This window comes from Carassius auratus, chromosome 9 (genome assembly GCF_003368295.1).
Source record: "Carassius auratus strain Wakin chromosome 9, ASM336829v1, whole genome shotgun sequence".
Classification (NCBI taxonomy): Eukaryota; Metazoa; Chordata; class Actinopteri; order Cypriniformes; family Cyprinidae; genus Carassius; species Carassius auratus.
Genome location: NC_039251.1, coordinates 12426531 through 12441372, shown reverse-complemented (window position 1 = coordinate 12441372; position 14842 = coordinate 12426531). Strand labels below are relative to the sequence as shown.

The following is a 14842-nucleotide window of genomic DNA, read 5'->3' as shown; positions in this document are numbered from 1 at the left end:
CAGATCTGATGTCATCTGCTCACCTTTACGTTCATGCACCAAACTCTTCAGACTTTTTTTTTTCTTTTTTTCTTCTCTCAGTGGAACAAAAGTGATTTAACATGCTGATCAAAAGCTGTTTTTCAATACTGTGAAACTACACGGTAATCTGTCAATCCCATATGCAAGATTGGGATTTGAGCCCAGGTCCCCTTGCTTTCTAAAAGAAGTCTACCATGACAGTAGAGTGCAGTTCACATTAATAATGAATACACTGCTGTGATTACATTTCTAGTTCAGGTGCATGAAGTTTAACTCTGTTTAATGCTCATTCATGTTGCCAGGAAATGCCAGATCTTTAAAAAAAAAATATATATATATATATAAAAAGATTGCCAAGTTGCATTATCACTGGTGTCAGTTGTAAATGTAATTTAATGTGTTATATGAGTGTTTCTCCCATGTCCTAATGCATTAAGAAATGTCTCAAAGTTGGGAGCAAATTATTTTACATAGTGTTAATGCACTGGTGTTCGATTGAGACTTAAGAGGCAAAACTAAGAATTCCACCTGTTGTGGCATCATTTGACTGTCATAAACTGAATTGAGCACATATTTTTGAAAGTGCGTTCAACCAGAGGAACGGGGTGGAAACCGTTATCGCCCGCCTGAGGGGAGGAGTCACCCACTGCTCCGGTTTGTCACTCAAGCTGCATTAAATATAACCCTTCCGAGTCTTCATCTCCAACTTTAAATCCAACAGAAGGAATTTACTCATGGGAAACTGTTAAAGGGACTCACTTCCCGATGGTGACCCGGACCACTTTGGCGTTTTATTTATTAGGAAGTACGCCTGGTCGCCTTTATAATGGAAACGTGTGTCGAGAGACGCGCTTGCCGTGTGGTTTTAACGGTCTTTCTGCTTGTCCTAAATACTGTGATTGCCGAGACTTTCTCTCCATACGCGGACACCGATAACCCACTGAGTAAAGTTACCGAAACTTTTTTTACCCGAACTGGTTTAAAACAAACCTCTTCCTGGCCGGGGAGAGAGGCCACTGCGACAGCCGTGGATCTATCGACTGGACTGGACGAGATGACGGACATCCCCGTCAGTGTGTCCACCACTGGGGCTCGAGAGGGTGAGACTTCCGTGCTCTGTGATGCCCAGAAGTGCTGTCTAGATAGGCAGCACACTTGGTTCTGCTAGAGCCTTAATCTATAGTTAAACTAGAGTAGAGCAAACTGAGAAGTCTTTTGGAAACAAAACCGTTGCAGTTTTAGATCGCAAAGATTCCACCTCCACTCAGAAGTTGCTCATGTGATGAAGACTGAACTGTATAAATCAGGAAAGCCTAATAATAAATGTTTCAATATATATTAAATATATATTTATTATATTTTAGAAATGTCTCAATTCAATGCATTATTATTAGTAGTAGGCCTAGTAGTAGTAATCATAAAGACAACTATGTTTTATTAAGTATATTAAGTCTGTGAACTAATGAGATTACTTGGAAGAGCATCTCTTTTAATGAAGGACCTTACCTCATGACCATTCAACTGTTCCACTTTCTTGAGCCAATGAATTCATTTCAATCTGCAGTTTATGTAGGTGATTGTTTAGAGAACTTCCACTCCTTCATTTGTCCTGTTGACATTTTGGCATAAAGTGTGCAATTAAGTAAACATAATTAAATGCAGTGAATTTGTTCTGATATACATTGTTTTAAAACATTTTGTAGTGAATTTTAAGTAAATATATTTAAATAAATGGGTATTTAAAAATCTTTTCTGCTTTTATTATAAATAAAAATATTTTTGACCATTAGCCACTCTTTCTAGGTATGGCTTTTAGAATTGGTCTTTAAAATCCATATGGATTTATAGCCTTGTATCTCATTTAAGACATAAGAGGATTTGTGATTATGTGACGCATTATTCTAGCTTTACTTTCACATGTATATCTGAGAAATGTGACGATACACATTTTGATACACCTATGAGAAAGGTTAGTATAAATTGTGAGATGAGAAATATTTTGTTTTCCAACCCAAAAATCTCCATTCTTTCTTTTTGCATCAGTCTGCACTGGGTTAGGCAGAAAAATACTGTATTTGACTTCTGTTTTATCTTACACATTACTGCCCAGATCATATGAATCTACTTTCTACAGAAACTTCTTGCTTTTAGGGCTTTCTTTGTCCCCATCAGTTTGAGCTTACTAAATATCCCTGAATGTAATGTAAGCTGAAAAATCGAAAGATCCCTGTAATGCAAGCCCAAAGAGACATTTTCAGTGAATGAGTCAATCTTTGGATCGTGACATGAACCAAAATCATATCATGGCTTTCCACACCACGATCAACTTCAACAGATATTGTGCTGGGAACATTCATTTAACAATAGCTCATTCAGATTTGAATGAATTGCTACAAACCAGAAGTTTGATTGTTGTATCTTATGATTAGATTTTTTTAGCCATGCATAGCGGAGCCATGTTGCAGTTTTTCACTAAGAAATAAAGCAAGAAATATATCTTACTGTACTTACGTTAAGTGACTAACATAAAATAAAAAAATGAAGTGGGAATTCAGCATCAGAGTTGCTAAATATTTTATTAACTGGGTAAAAAGCAAGTTTTGTTTACTTGTATCATATTGGAGTATCTAAGGATGATTTGTTGACAATAAAGGTAATGCTACTCATTATGTTTTAACCACCTTAGCTTGAATAATCAGAGGTCCTCTTGTTTATAGTTTTGCATGTGTATGAACTCCATGCAGGCAGTTACAATGCTGTAATATGGACTTTGCTAGGTCAGCTGAAGGAAGGAAACAGCAGGTCCCAATGGGTCAGATCCCCTCCAATTTTAGGGCCCAAGCTTTTGTTAGGTTAGACGAGCTTGGCTGCCAATTGTTCTCCACCCAAAATCATTACATCCGCAGTCACTTCTGAAAACATCTCACATAGTTCATGAGGTTTCCAAAGGCTCACACCACATGAAGCGCACCCTAGTGGACATGCTTCTCAAATTTCCCCATTACTTTCAATGCTGGTTTCAGTTTACAATACATAGTTTACAATATATTGTTTGTTATTTCCCCAAAACAGGACATTTAGAAAAACTTTTAGGCATCTCTGCAAACACACCTGGCTGGAGGATGACCTCGGAAGATGCCACCGAAGATCTGCAGACTGACAAAGCGATAACTCCATCAGCAGCATCGCACAGCATCACCAACCACCATCCCGTTACAGAGGCTCGAAAAGTGCAAGAGTTAACCCATAATGCCACAGACCAATGGGAGGCTCCATCAGTAGCATCACACAGCATCGCCAGCCACCATCCCATTACAGAGGCTCGAACAGTGCGAGAGTTTACCCATAATGCCACAGAACAATGGGAGGCTCCATCAGTAGCATCACACAGCATCACCAGCCACCATCCCATTACAGAGGCTCGAACAGTGCGAGAGTTTACCCATAATGCCACAGAACAATGGGAGGCTCCATCAGTAGCATCACAGAGCATCACCAGCCACCATCCCGTTACAGAGGCTCGAACAGTGCGAGAGTTTACCCATAATGCCACAGACCAATGGGAGTCTCCATCAGCAGCATCACAGAGCATCACCAGCCACCATCCCGTTACAGAGGCTCGAACAGTGCGAGAGTTTACCCATAATGCCACAGACCAATGGGAGGCTCCATCAGCAGCATCACAGAGCATCACCAGCCACCATCCCGTTACAGAGGCTCGAACAGTGCGAGAGTTTACCCATAATGCCACAGACCAATGGGAGGCTCCATCAGCAGCATCACAGAGCATCACCAGCCACCATCCCGTTACAGAGGCTCGAACAGTGCGAGAGTTTACCCATAATGCCACAGGCCAATGGGAGGCTCCATCAGCAGCATCACAGAGCGTCACCAGCCACCATCCCGTTACAGAGGCTCGAACAGTGCGAGAGTTTACCCATAATGCCACAGCCCAATGGGAGGCTCCATCGGTAGCATCACAGATCATCACCAGCCACCATCCCGTTACAGAGGCTCGAACAGTGCGAGAGTTTACCCATAATGCCACAGACCAATGGGAGGCTCCATCAGCAGCATCACAGAGCATCACCAGCCACCATCCCGTTACAGAGGCTCGAACAGTGCGAGAGTTTACCCATAATGCCACAGACCATTGGGAGGCTCCATCAGCAGCATCACAGAGCATCACCAGCCACCATCCCGTTACAGAGGCTCGAACAGTGCGAGAGGTTCCCGTGACGGATCTAAAAGAAATTGACACCACTGACTCTGTCTCTCACACTGATAGCACCTACATTTCCACAACCAACCGAGTCAGAGAACACACGGTCCTCTCGGTGACCTCCAACAGCACCTCTGCGTACACCGAGAACTCCAACTCCTCGGATGCTGTCTTTCAAACCTCCAGCTGGGAAGTGAGAACATCAGGAGCCACCCAGGGCAAGAAGGAAACCGTAGAAGATGTATCTACATTGCATGAACAGACTGAACCTACTTTTGAAGATCATAATGCCACCAATGCAACTCAAGGCCACTCTTTGGAGACTGAGCAGTCAACGTTTTCCCATGGCACTGAGTCACAGACGGGACAATCCAGTGTCACAGGACAGACTTTTCAACAGGTGTCTGATAATGACAATCCAAATTCAACACCCCCTCTTACAACAATCAACAGAGATCAAGGGGAAATGGACACCACATCGATGAGTGGTGGGACATCTTATACAGAAACCAGTCACTCTGTGTCATCTATCCCACCTTTTACCTCCGGTGGCCACAATGCCACTAGTACATCCCAACAGAGCCGACATTCCACAATGACTAATTCCCTGGATCCTGATGCCTCCACTGAGTTTTCTACTGGATCTGTCAGCTCAACTGGCCGTGAGGAGCTCGAAGGGTCTCCGACCCATACAATGGAGAAGACAACCATTCAGGGCTTGACCACTGCACCCCCAGTGCCCGAAGATGTAGCCACCACAACTGATGACTCATTTACAAAGTTCCATGCTGGAAAACCACCCTTCGTCCCAAAAACTGATGATCCGACCAACACAGAAGTGGTGCCAACATCTGCCATGCCAACAACTCATAGGCCACATGTTACAGAGGAAGCCACTGATGAGGCATCAACTGTTTACAGTTCTACCAACAGTTTCACTACAATGATTCCTCCCGTCACCACCCATCAGCTCCAAACGAGTACCACACCGCAAGTCCAAACAGAACACACTACCATCGCTACCACAGATATTTTTCCGGTACTGCGGACGACACCCACCACAGCCCAACGTCCGCTTACCTCCAATACTGGTGGACCACAGGCACCGAGTACATCTGATTCTGCTGATGTCACCACCTTGCACTTAGAAACCAGCACGGCAACACCAGGGAACACGACTGCGCATGGCAGACGTGCAACAACACCTTACAGCAAGAGCACCCCAACCAAAACCACTGTGCTGGAAACCACCCGGAATCACACGGACAGAAGCACAACAGAGATGGGAATGACAACCACACAGATGCCATTTAAGTCAACAGCATCTCCAGGTATGTTCGACTTTTAGTACTTATACAGTGACTTGCAAATAGCATCATTAAAATCATCATTTTTCTGGTATTAATGGTGCTTGTTGAGGAGTCAGTGATATTTCAGTTCTGGCCTGGCTTTAACAGATAAATGTGCAATAATAAATGTATATGTGCTACCATTAACAAGTTATTATTAAATACATTTATAATGTTACATATGATTTTTTTTTTTTTCTAAAATACATGCTGCTTTTTTAAAAGTTCCTTTTTTTACGTTTTGATTTTTTTTTTTTATCAAATAAATTCAGCACTGGCGAGCATAAGCAGCTACTTATAAAAACCCTAAAACTCAAAGACCCTAGAGTTTGAATAGTAGTGTGCATTTGTCTAAAAAGAACTATACTGAAATGCTACAAGCGAATTAATGCATCACCGCAGTATAATGTACTGTATGAAAAATAGACATTAATTTTAACATTTCATAAAGATTACATTAAACAGTCAAATTAATGGTGTTTTTTTAGTGTTAAGGTTTTAAGTTTTTATTTAGCAGATCATAAAACTCTTGAGCATCACTCTAGTAACTAGAGCATAGGGTTAAAGATTCCTCATAACCACTCTGGCAACCACACTAGTGTCGTAAACGTGATTTTTGCAAAAATAAATATTCTTTGTTAACTGTTGTTTACAGTTATAGACATTGTAAATTCACCTGTTCATTTGCTTTCAAGCCATCTCTTTCTCCTCTGTAGATCACGTGTGTGGGCTTTGTGCAAATGGAGGCCACTGTGTTAGATCAGCTAAGGGAAGTTCCCACTGTCAGTGTCTGCCTGCATGGACAGGACCCTTCTGCACGGAACGTAAGAAGCCTACCTAAATATACACGAACAACCAGACTGGACCATCTTTCATCTTTCATCGACTGAATATTAAAAGTGCAGTGACAAACAGGAACAGCAATCAACTTACCTTATATGCTACTCACTAGAATATAATATAGCATAAATAGATGAAATTATATTAATTTAAATGCATTCAATACGTTATGTATTGTTTTCCATTTCTTTTAAACTAGTAATGTCCAGTGTCTTGTAATTTTCACGAGGGTTTGTGACAAAAATGTACACTGATTGATTAGGCTGTGTGTTTTTCTGTAGATGTGGATGAGTGTGTGAATAGTCCGTGCCCAAAGGATTCAGTGTGTGTCAACACTGGTGGCTCTTTCAGCTGTCAGTGTGCCCTGGGCTTTGACTTGGAGGATGGCCGCAGTTGTACGCAAGGTAAGTGGTCAGTTGTCCTCAATAAAATAATGTGTATAAAATAGTGCATAAATATAATTTGGTGATTATGCTAAGATAACCTTATTATGTTTGCTTTGGCTTTACCCTGCAGTGAAGACATTTTTGGGCACCTTCACCGTCAACACCTCAATGCATCTCAGAAGCTCAGGTTCGCATGAGCTGCACAGAGAGATTTTACAGCTGGTATGCAACATTGTACTGCATCACACACCTGACTTCTCCACAAGACCCACAGCCCATCAGCTAATGCAGAAACCATTATAGAATTAGAGAATGAAATTAGTTGCAGATTTATAATGTGATGTCCTGAACATGGAGTTGAGGTTAATATTATACATTTGTGTATCGTTTTTCAGCTCAATGCCTCGCTCTCCGTCTTCAATGGCTACCGGCGTTCCACTTTACATAAAAAGTACGTTTCTACATTCTGTCTTTCAGAGACCCAGCAGGAATGGGTCATACGTTGCACTAAAAATCAACTGTACCATACAGCTACTGATGTGTCAACCAAGCATCAATATCTTTTCTATACATTTTGCTACACCACTTATTCAGTGTCACATGATCCTTTAGATATATTTGTGCAGCTATCAGTAGGCAGGTCTGTTTAAAGAGACTAATGAAAAAAAAAAAAATACAAAGATTTGTCTCAAACATGAAATAACTTTGTTTTAAGGGTTGTAATATAAAGCTGATTTGATACCATTTTAATATTTAATAAAAATGATTAATTAGAAAAATTAAATGGATTCTCCAAAAATATATTACAGCATTTTTAGAAATGTAGTAGTGCTCACCAAGTCTGCATTTATTTGATCAAAAATATCAAAAACTGTATTTTTTATTATTTACAATTACAGTCTAAATATTTTCTATTTTAATGCATTAAAAAATTCTCAGTGTTACATGATCTTTTCCAGAAATTTCTAATGTTGTAATGTAAACAGTTGTGATGCTTAATATTTTTGCAGAAGCTTTAATACTTTAAGGATTCTTTGATGTATAGAAAGAACGGCATTTATTTAAAATATAAATTTTATGTAACATTATAAATCAATTTAATACATCCTTCCTGAATAAAAGCATTTCTTTACTGACCCCAAACTAATATAGTGTACTAATGTTATCAGTAGAAAATTTCTTCAGATCACCTACAGTACCTGTTGCAGAGTAATTCATATTATTCAGTAATATTACTCTTATATGCAATGTCTCGTTTTAAACTTCGATTCAGGGCAGGATTTTTCTTTGTTCTCACATGTGAATGCATATTCCTTGTGCAGAGATGGAGGAGACGTGCAGATCTCAGCGGTGAGCATGTTTTCACTCTCCACCAATGTGACCAGCACGGATGTCTTCAACAGCATCCAGATGTCCCTGAGCAACTGCAGCCGGACGTACTCGCACTGCACCATTAAGCTTCAGCACCATCTCTCCTATCAAGGTACCATTCAGCGCTCACTGTCTACATCATACTGTTATCTCAAAGCCATCCCCTTCTGGTCTAATCTCACTCTACTCCACCACTTCAAAGATATGATAATACCAGTCACGCAATACACTCAGATAACCCATTACTGAAGGGGGGCTCTCTTAGCCCCTAAAATAATATTTTGGAAAGCCATTTGGTCTGAAGCACTTCTTTCTGTTTAGCGGAGAGCCTGTGTTCGGCCCAGAAGACCAAGTGTGATTTTCAGTACTCTGAGTGCAAGGAATCTAGCGGGACCCCGTACTGTCAGTGCAAACCAGGATACTTTAAAAAGAACCCAGAGGACATGACCTGCAGAGGTACAACCTATGCTTGTGTCTTTTCAGTTCTTTGATTGAATATATTTAAACTGGGACTTTCCCGCCACTGTGCAAATGAGTGCCAAGTTACTCCTTTAGAATTTGTGATTTTGTTCACTGAGTTTTAGACTGTGGAGATGGACTCATGCTTGTTAACGGGAGCTGTGTTGAGTAAGTATATCTTTGTAAGGAATTTTCCCCACAGTTTAGAATAATAAAGTCATTAAAAACTATCAAATGGCACAAACAGAGTATGAAGTAGTTAAAATGTTCAAAGATCTTGTATTTTGGCCAGCGTCATTTTAGTATCATTGATGTACTATCATATTTTTCCATATTCTTTCCATATTTTTATGGAATATTTTATATTAGATTTTTAGGTTTTTCAGTTTTAGTTCTTTAAACTAAATCAAACAAAATAAAATAATTAAAATATAAATAAATAATACATTTCAGTTAACTTCTTTCTTTCTTTATTTTTTTTTTTTTATGGTTCTAGTATTAGATAAAATCTCAGATTTTAGCTTCTTCTAGCTTCTTAGCCACTTTTTTCTTAGATTACAGCTTTAACCACCCTGGGCTTTCTCTGAATTTCATGAGGTGGCACCTGAGATGCTTTTTAAACACTTTTGAGCATTTTCATTTATGCTGGGCATGTTTGTCACTATTTGGCTGATTTCCTTCACTTTACGGTCCAACTCCTCTATTTCCATTTTCAGGCATTTAAGGATAAGCCCTTAGATCAAAGGTTTAAAAAGATCATGGGAAACAAGTTTAATCAATTTTGTCTGGTAGTATATACAGGTATTACCCTTACAATTTTCAAGCAACAGCTGAAAGCTCATCTCTTTCGACACTACTTCATCCTCTCTTTAATTATTCCTTCCCTTTCTAGCTTGTACTTAAACTTGGTAAAACTTGGTATTATGAGCACTTAGCCTCTTTAAGATGAATCGCTTTATGTATTCCACAATTGTAAGTTGCTTTTTGGTTTGTACATATGTGTTTTTGCAGAAAAAAAAAATATATATATATATTTTTTTTTTTTCTTCTAGGTGCATTTTTGGATTTGGAGGTTTCAACTGCAGTAATTGTAAGATTTTATTTTAATTTACATTATATTTTTATTGATAATCTTTGATATTAAAATATTTAAAAATAGCTTTATTTTTATAATTTAATTATTTAGAGCCTGATGTATAAAGCTTGTGAAAAATGTTCAGTTAAATTGTATTATTTTCAAACTTAAAGGATCGGGTTAGGTGGGTTAGGTGTTTCAATGTAAAAAAAATAATAATCTTTGTCACTAAAATGATCTTGTGTTTAATAGTCTATAAGCTGATAGCTGTGGTGGTCTTTCCTGCTGGAGGAGCTCTTCTGTTAATTGTCATCATTGCACTTATAGTCACCTGCTGCAAGTAAGATCTAGAAAAAAATATGCATTTTTTTTAAATCTTTTTTTATAGATAAATATCTTGGGAAGTTTTAAACTACAAAAATGTCTCAAATATATTTTGCTCTCTGCATCCTCAGAAAGGACAAAAATGACATTAACAAAATCATTTTCAAAAGTGGAGACCTTCAGATGTCGCCCTACTCAGAGTTTCCTAAGAGTAATCGTGTGTCTATGGAGTGGGGCCGAGAGACTATCGAGATGCAGGAGAACGGCAGTACCAAAAATCTCCTGCAAATGACAGACATTTATTACTCGGTAGGTGATCATGTGCACCTGTCGTAAGCTTTTGTTTGATTTGACATTTGATCAAGCAGTTTAAACTCATTTCATTGATCATTTATAGTGAATTATAAAATCAGAAATGAATCACGACATTCATAGAAGCTTTGTTTTTTTTAATGCTTCTTATATGGAAGATATTTTATACAATGGAATAAAAACATTAAAAAAATTAAATTAAAGTTTAGATTTCACCATTCAGACTTTTTTGTTATTGGTAACTTTAACATCTTGCAATTGTGCCTTTTTTTTCTCAGAAATTGTAGGAAGTCTGAATTTTAAAGCTCACAGTCAGAATTGTGAGATAAAAAGTTGCAATAGCTATTTAATTTTTTTTATTTTGTGGCAGACAAACACTTCACTTGGTCATGCACATCCTAAGTTCGTGGATTTTCCACATGATCAGCTAATATGTGATTGCTGTTCTCTCTCAGCCTGCACTTAGGAACGCTGACCTGGAGCGTAATGGCCTGTATCCATTCTCCGGTCTCCCCGGTTCGAGGCATTCCTGCATCTACCCAGCTCAGTGGAACCCTTCCTTCTTAAGCGACGATTCACGGCGAAGGGACTACTTCTGACGGCCTTAGCCAGCAGGCGTGCAATTTGATACTGCATATAAGCTCTTTCGGCATGGTTGGACCTGCCGCAGATCCTGGAGCTGGATACTGACCACTTTTTGCCTTTGAATGTGAAAATGAGCTGGCAGAAAAAGACCATTATCTGTGAGACTGGAAGAAAGCCGCAGAGGCCTGTCTGGGTCAATTTAGCATTTGAAAACAGTAAGACTTTAGTTTCTGGTGTGGAGCTAATGAACTGATCTTCTCATAGCTCCTCGCAGAGCGTTTATTCTTAAGTGGAAGGCAGTGAAATTAGAATAACATATTAAGATGCCCTTGCTACAGTATAACTTTTATATTATAAAAGTTTGCACTATGAACTCCTCAAACAGATATTATCTCAAATGGAAAAAGCCATAAATGTATCATATTTATACTTGGAATAATGTACCAGCTGGTTTGTACTGTGTTTTGTGTGCGATGGGGTATCTGTATGTGTGTTTGTGTATGGTAATCAAAAGTTAAAGAGATGGTTCACTCCAAAATGAAAACTCTGATATCATGTACTCTCCCAAAACATGTATACCTTTGATTCCTTGGTCTTATAGACCATTATCAGTATGTTTTATGGTGTTTTTTGGAGCTTAACAGCCCCTCGTCCCATTCACCTACACTGTATGGAATAGAGCAATGTAAACATTTTTTTTGTGTGTGTGTTTAAAACAATACGTTGTACATTCTTACATTTTTGGGGTAAACCATCCCTTTAATGCTTTGTAGTGGTATAGTTTTTATCAGAGAAATGTTGTGAGATTTACGCTGGAGAACTAAACCTGTGTAAAAGCTGGTAGGATTTTGAAAACATATTACTGGATGCAGCATTCGTGTGAAATGTAGCAAATATTGCCACACGGTATTACAGTTTGTTTGAACAACAGTAATAATCATAAAACACAGTGCTGCCTTGTTTGTTTGCTTATTTATTTTATTTAAATGTTCTGTATCAGATTAAGATACTGTAGTATGATCTGAGGACCTCCCATGTGTTTGTATGGATGCTTGGTGGTGCATGAGAGGATGGACTTCACCTGGTTCCAGGTGGCCATTTTATTTTAGCTTGCGTGTGTTCTTGTGAGATGTGCTTTATTTGTAATCTTTAATATCAGACACCGCTTTCCTCATTAGCATTTTTCCCCTCCTCTGTGGATGGACACTTGAATCTGGCGTTGTAGTCAGAAGTGTATTGTAAAATAAAATAGAAATAAAGTATGATTTCTTATGTTTGTGTTTAATGTAATTGTTCATTTCTTAAATATTAAACAACAATTTACTTTCAAAATTAATAATGGACCATTTACTAAGCCCAGCCTTAAAAGACCAAGCTTACCTTAAAATTTGTTGTCATCTGCTAGTTGTTTTTTTTCCTTTGAAAACTTTTAGCCTTTTCTAATGTAAGCATAATGAAGGATCTTTATATTTGGAAAGTTGTACATTAACATGTACAGCATAAAATCATCGAGAACAACTTTTTGCAACTGACAACTAGATAATTTACACTTTATTAAGTGTGTGACCCTGGACCACAAAACCAGTCTGAAGTTGCACTGACGTTTTTAGACAACTATACATTGTATGGGTCAAAATGATACATTTTTCTTTTATGTCAAAAAAACTTAGGCTATTAAGTAAAGATCATGTTCCATGAAGATATTTTGTAAATTTCCTTCCATAAATATATCAAATCTTAATTTATGATTAGTAATAATATGCATTTTGCTCCCTCAGATTCCAGATATTCAAATAGTTGCATCTTGGCCAAATATTGTCCTATCCTAACAAACCATACATCAATGGAAAGCTTATTTATTCAGCTTTTTTAATTATGTATAAACCTAAATAAAGATTCTTATGACTGGTTTTGTGGTCCATGGTTATATATTATACTCTAAATTCAAAGTATTCAACCATATTATAGCTTTGTTTAAGGAACAAACTTAAGTTAAACAGTTTATCTCTAATAGTTTTTACTTCTATAGAAATTACAAAATAGACTGCAAAAAATATCTTTACTACAAAACTACAAAAAGGTGCTTCAACGCCATTGGCGCCAAACACGAATGTGTCTAATGTCTAATGCAAATTTGATTTGAGAGCACAGCAAGAGCAGTGGATCACACTTCACTTTGAATATACTGTACAGGTGCTGGTCATATAATTAGAATATGATCAAAAAGTTGATTTATTTCACTAATTCCATTCAAAAAGTGAAACTTGTATACTATATGCATTCATTACACACAGACTGATATATTTTAAATGTTTATTTCTTTTAATTTTGATTTATAACTGACATGTAAGGAAAATCCCAAGTTCATTATCTCAGAAAATTTGAATATTGTGAAAAGGTTCAATAGGACTTTAAATGGTCGCTCAGTCTAGTTCTGTAGGCTACACAATCATGGGGAAGACTGCTGACTTTACGGGTGTTCATAAGACGACCATTGACACCTTGCACAAGGAGGACAAGACACAAAAGGTCATTGCAAAAGAGGCTGGCTGTTCACAGATCTCTGTGTCCAAGCGTATTAATAGAGAGGTGAAGGGAAGGAAAAGATGTGGTAGAGAAAAGTGTACAAGCAATAGGGAAAACCGCAGCCTGGAGAGGATTGTGAAACAAAACCCATTCAAAAATGTGGGGTAGATTCACAAAGAGATATCCAAAGTTTTGTTCTCTGATGAACGTAAATTTAGCATTTCCTTTCAAAATCAGGGTCCCAGAGTCTGGAGGAAGAGAGGAGAGGCACAGAATCCACGTTGTTTGAGGTCCAGTGTAAAGTTTCTGCAGGAAGTGATGGTTTGCGGTGTCATGTCATCTGCTGGTGTTGGTCCACTGTGTTTTCTGAGGTCCAAGGTCAACGCAGCTGTATACAAAGAAGTTTTAGAGCACTTCATGCTTCCTGCTGCTGACCAACTTTATGGAGATGCAGATTTCATTTTCCAACAGGACTTGGCACCTGTACACAGTGCCAAAGCTACCAGTACCTGGTTTAAGGACCATGGTATCCCTGTTCTTAACTGACCAGCAAACTTGCCTGACCTTAACCCCATAGAAAATCTAAGGGGTATTGTGAAGAGGAAGATGCGATATGCCAGACCCAAGAATGCAGAAGAGCTGAAGGCCACTATCAGAGCAACCTGGGCTCTCATAACACCTGAGCAGTGAAAATGAGCCTCAACTAAGTATTGAGTACTTTTCATGTTCATACTTTTCATGTTCATACTTTTCAGTTGGCCAATATTTCTAAAAATCCTTTCTTTGTATTGGTCTTAAGTAATTTTCTAATTTTCTGAGATACTGAATTTGGGATTTTCTTAGTTGTCAGATATAATCATCAAAATTAAAAGCAATATATCAGTCTGTGTGTAATGAATGATACCAGCCAATATACAAGTTTCACTTTTTGAATGGAACTTTTTGATGATATTCTACAGCACCTGTAGTGTACGAGTCCTACAATGACTTTTATGCCGCCTAATTTTTACATTTGTCCAGTGTATTCTATTAAAATAAAATTTGCACAGAAAAAAAAGTCATACATTTTTGGAAACGATGTGAGGGTAAGTAGTCTAAATGAGACAGTGACCGTAAATAACAATTTTGAAACCATTTGTGTACCAGTGTCGTTTGTCAAGTGGTGCCCTCTGGTTTTAGAAATGCAAATAAATGCAGATGGATGGGAGTCATGCTCCACAGACCAGAGTAAATGCATTTAAAATCACGAAGCATTAACATCAAATTGACCACAGTAAGGAAATGGTTCAGACCGAAACTATTATGTTGTACGTTGAAATGTAGAGAAGAGCTGAACTTAATAAATATTTATGTCCCCCCATAGCTTAATCCA

The 14842-nt window shown here is 38.2% G+C and overlaps 1 protein-coding gene across 4 annotated transcripts; it reads left to right on the top strand.

Moving 5' to 3' along the window:
- The first annotated feature begins 643 nt into the window (after nucleotides 1-643).
- Nucleotides 644-12218, top strand: heg1 (heart development protein with EGF-like domains 1). Of its 4 annotated transcripts, XM_026271477.1 has the most exons (14): nucleotides 645-1121; nucleotides 3094-4151; nucleotides 4251-5574; nucleotides 6309-6416; nucleotides 6714-6836; nucleotides 6949-7040; nucleotides 7214-7269; nucleotides 8141-8301; nucleotides 8511-8645; nucleotides 8768-8816; nucleotides 9701-9738; nucleotides 9976-10063; nucleotides 10179-10356; nucleotides 10815-12218. In XM_026271477.1, exons 1-14 carry the CDS (start codon nucleotides 848-850, stop codon nucleotides 10956-10958), a joined length of 3828 nt encoding a protein of 1275 aa, XP_026127262.1. In that variant the 5' UTR covers nucleotides 645-847; the 3' UTR covers nucleotides 10959-12218. The 4 variants fall into 4 exon arrangements, 3 of the variants coding, with proteins under 3 accessions (XP_026127261.1, XP_026127262.1, XP_026127260.1); XM_026271476.1 differs by having other exon boundaries at nucleotides 644-1121; nucleotides 3094-5574; nucleotides 8774-8816; XM_026271475.1 differs by having other exon boundaries at nucleotides 646-1121; nucleotides 3094-5574.
- The last annotated feature ends 2624 nt before the right edge of the window (nucleotides 12219-14842 follow it).

Coding starts and splice junctions, on each gene's coding strand:
- heg1 (XM_026271475.1), top strand. CDS start 848: ATGGAAACGTGTGTCGAGAGACGCGCTTGCCGTGTGGTTTTAACGGTC. Junction 7,041..7,213: donor ACAGAGAGATTTTACAGCTG/GTATGCAACATT, acceptor ATCGTTTTTCAG/CTCAATGCCTCGCTCTCCGT. Junction 8,302..8,510: donor GCACCATCTCTCCTATCAAG/GTACCATTCAGC, acceptor CTTTCTGTTTAG/CGGAGAGCCTGTGTTCGGCC.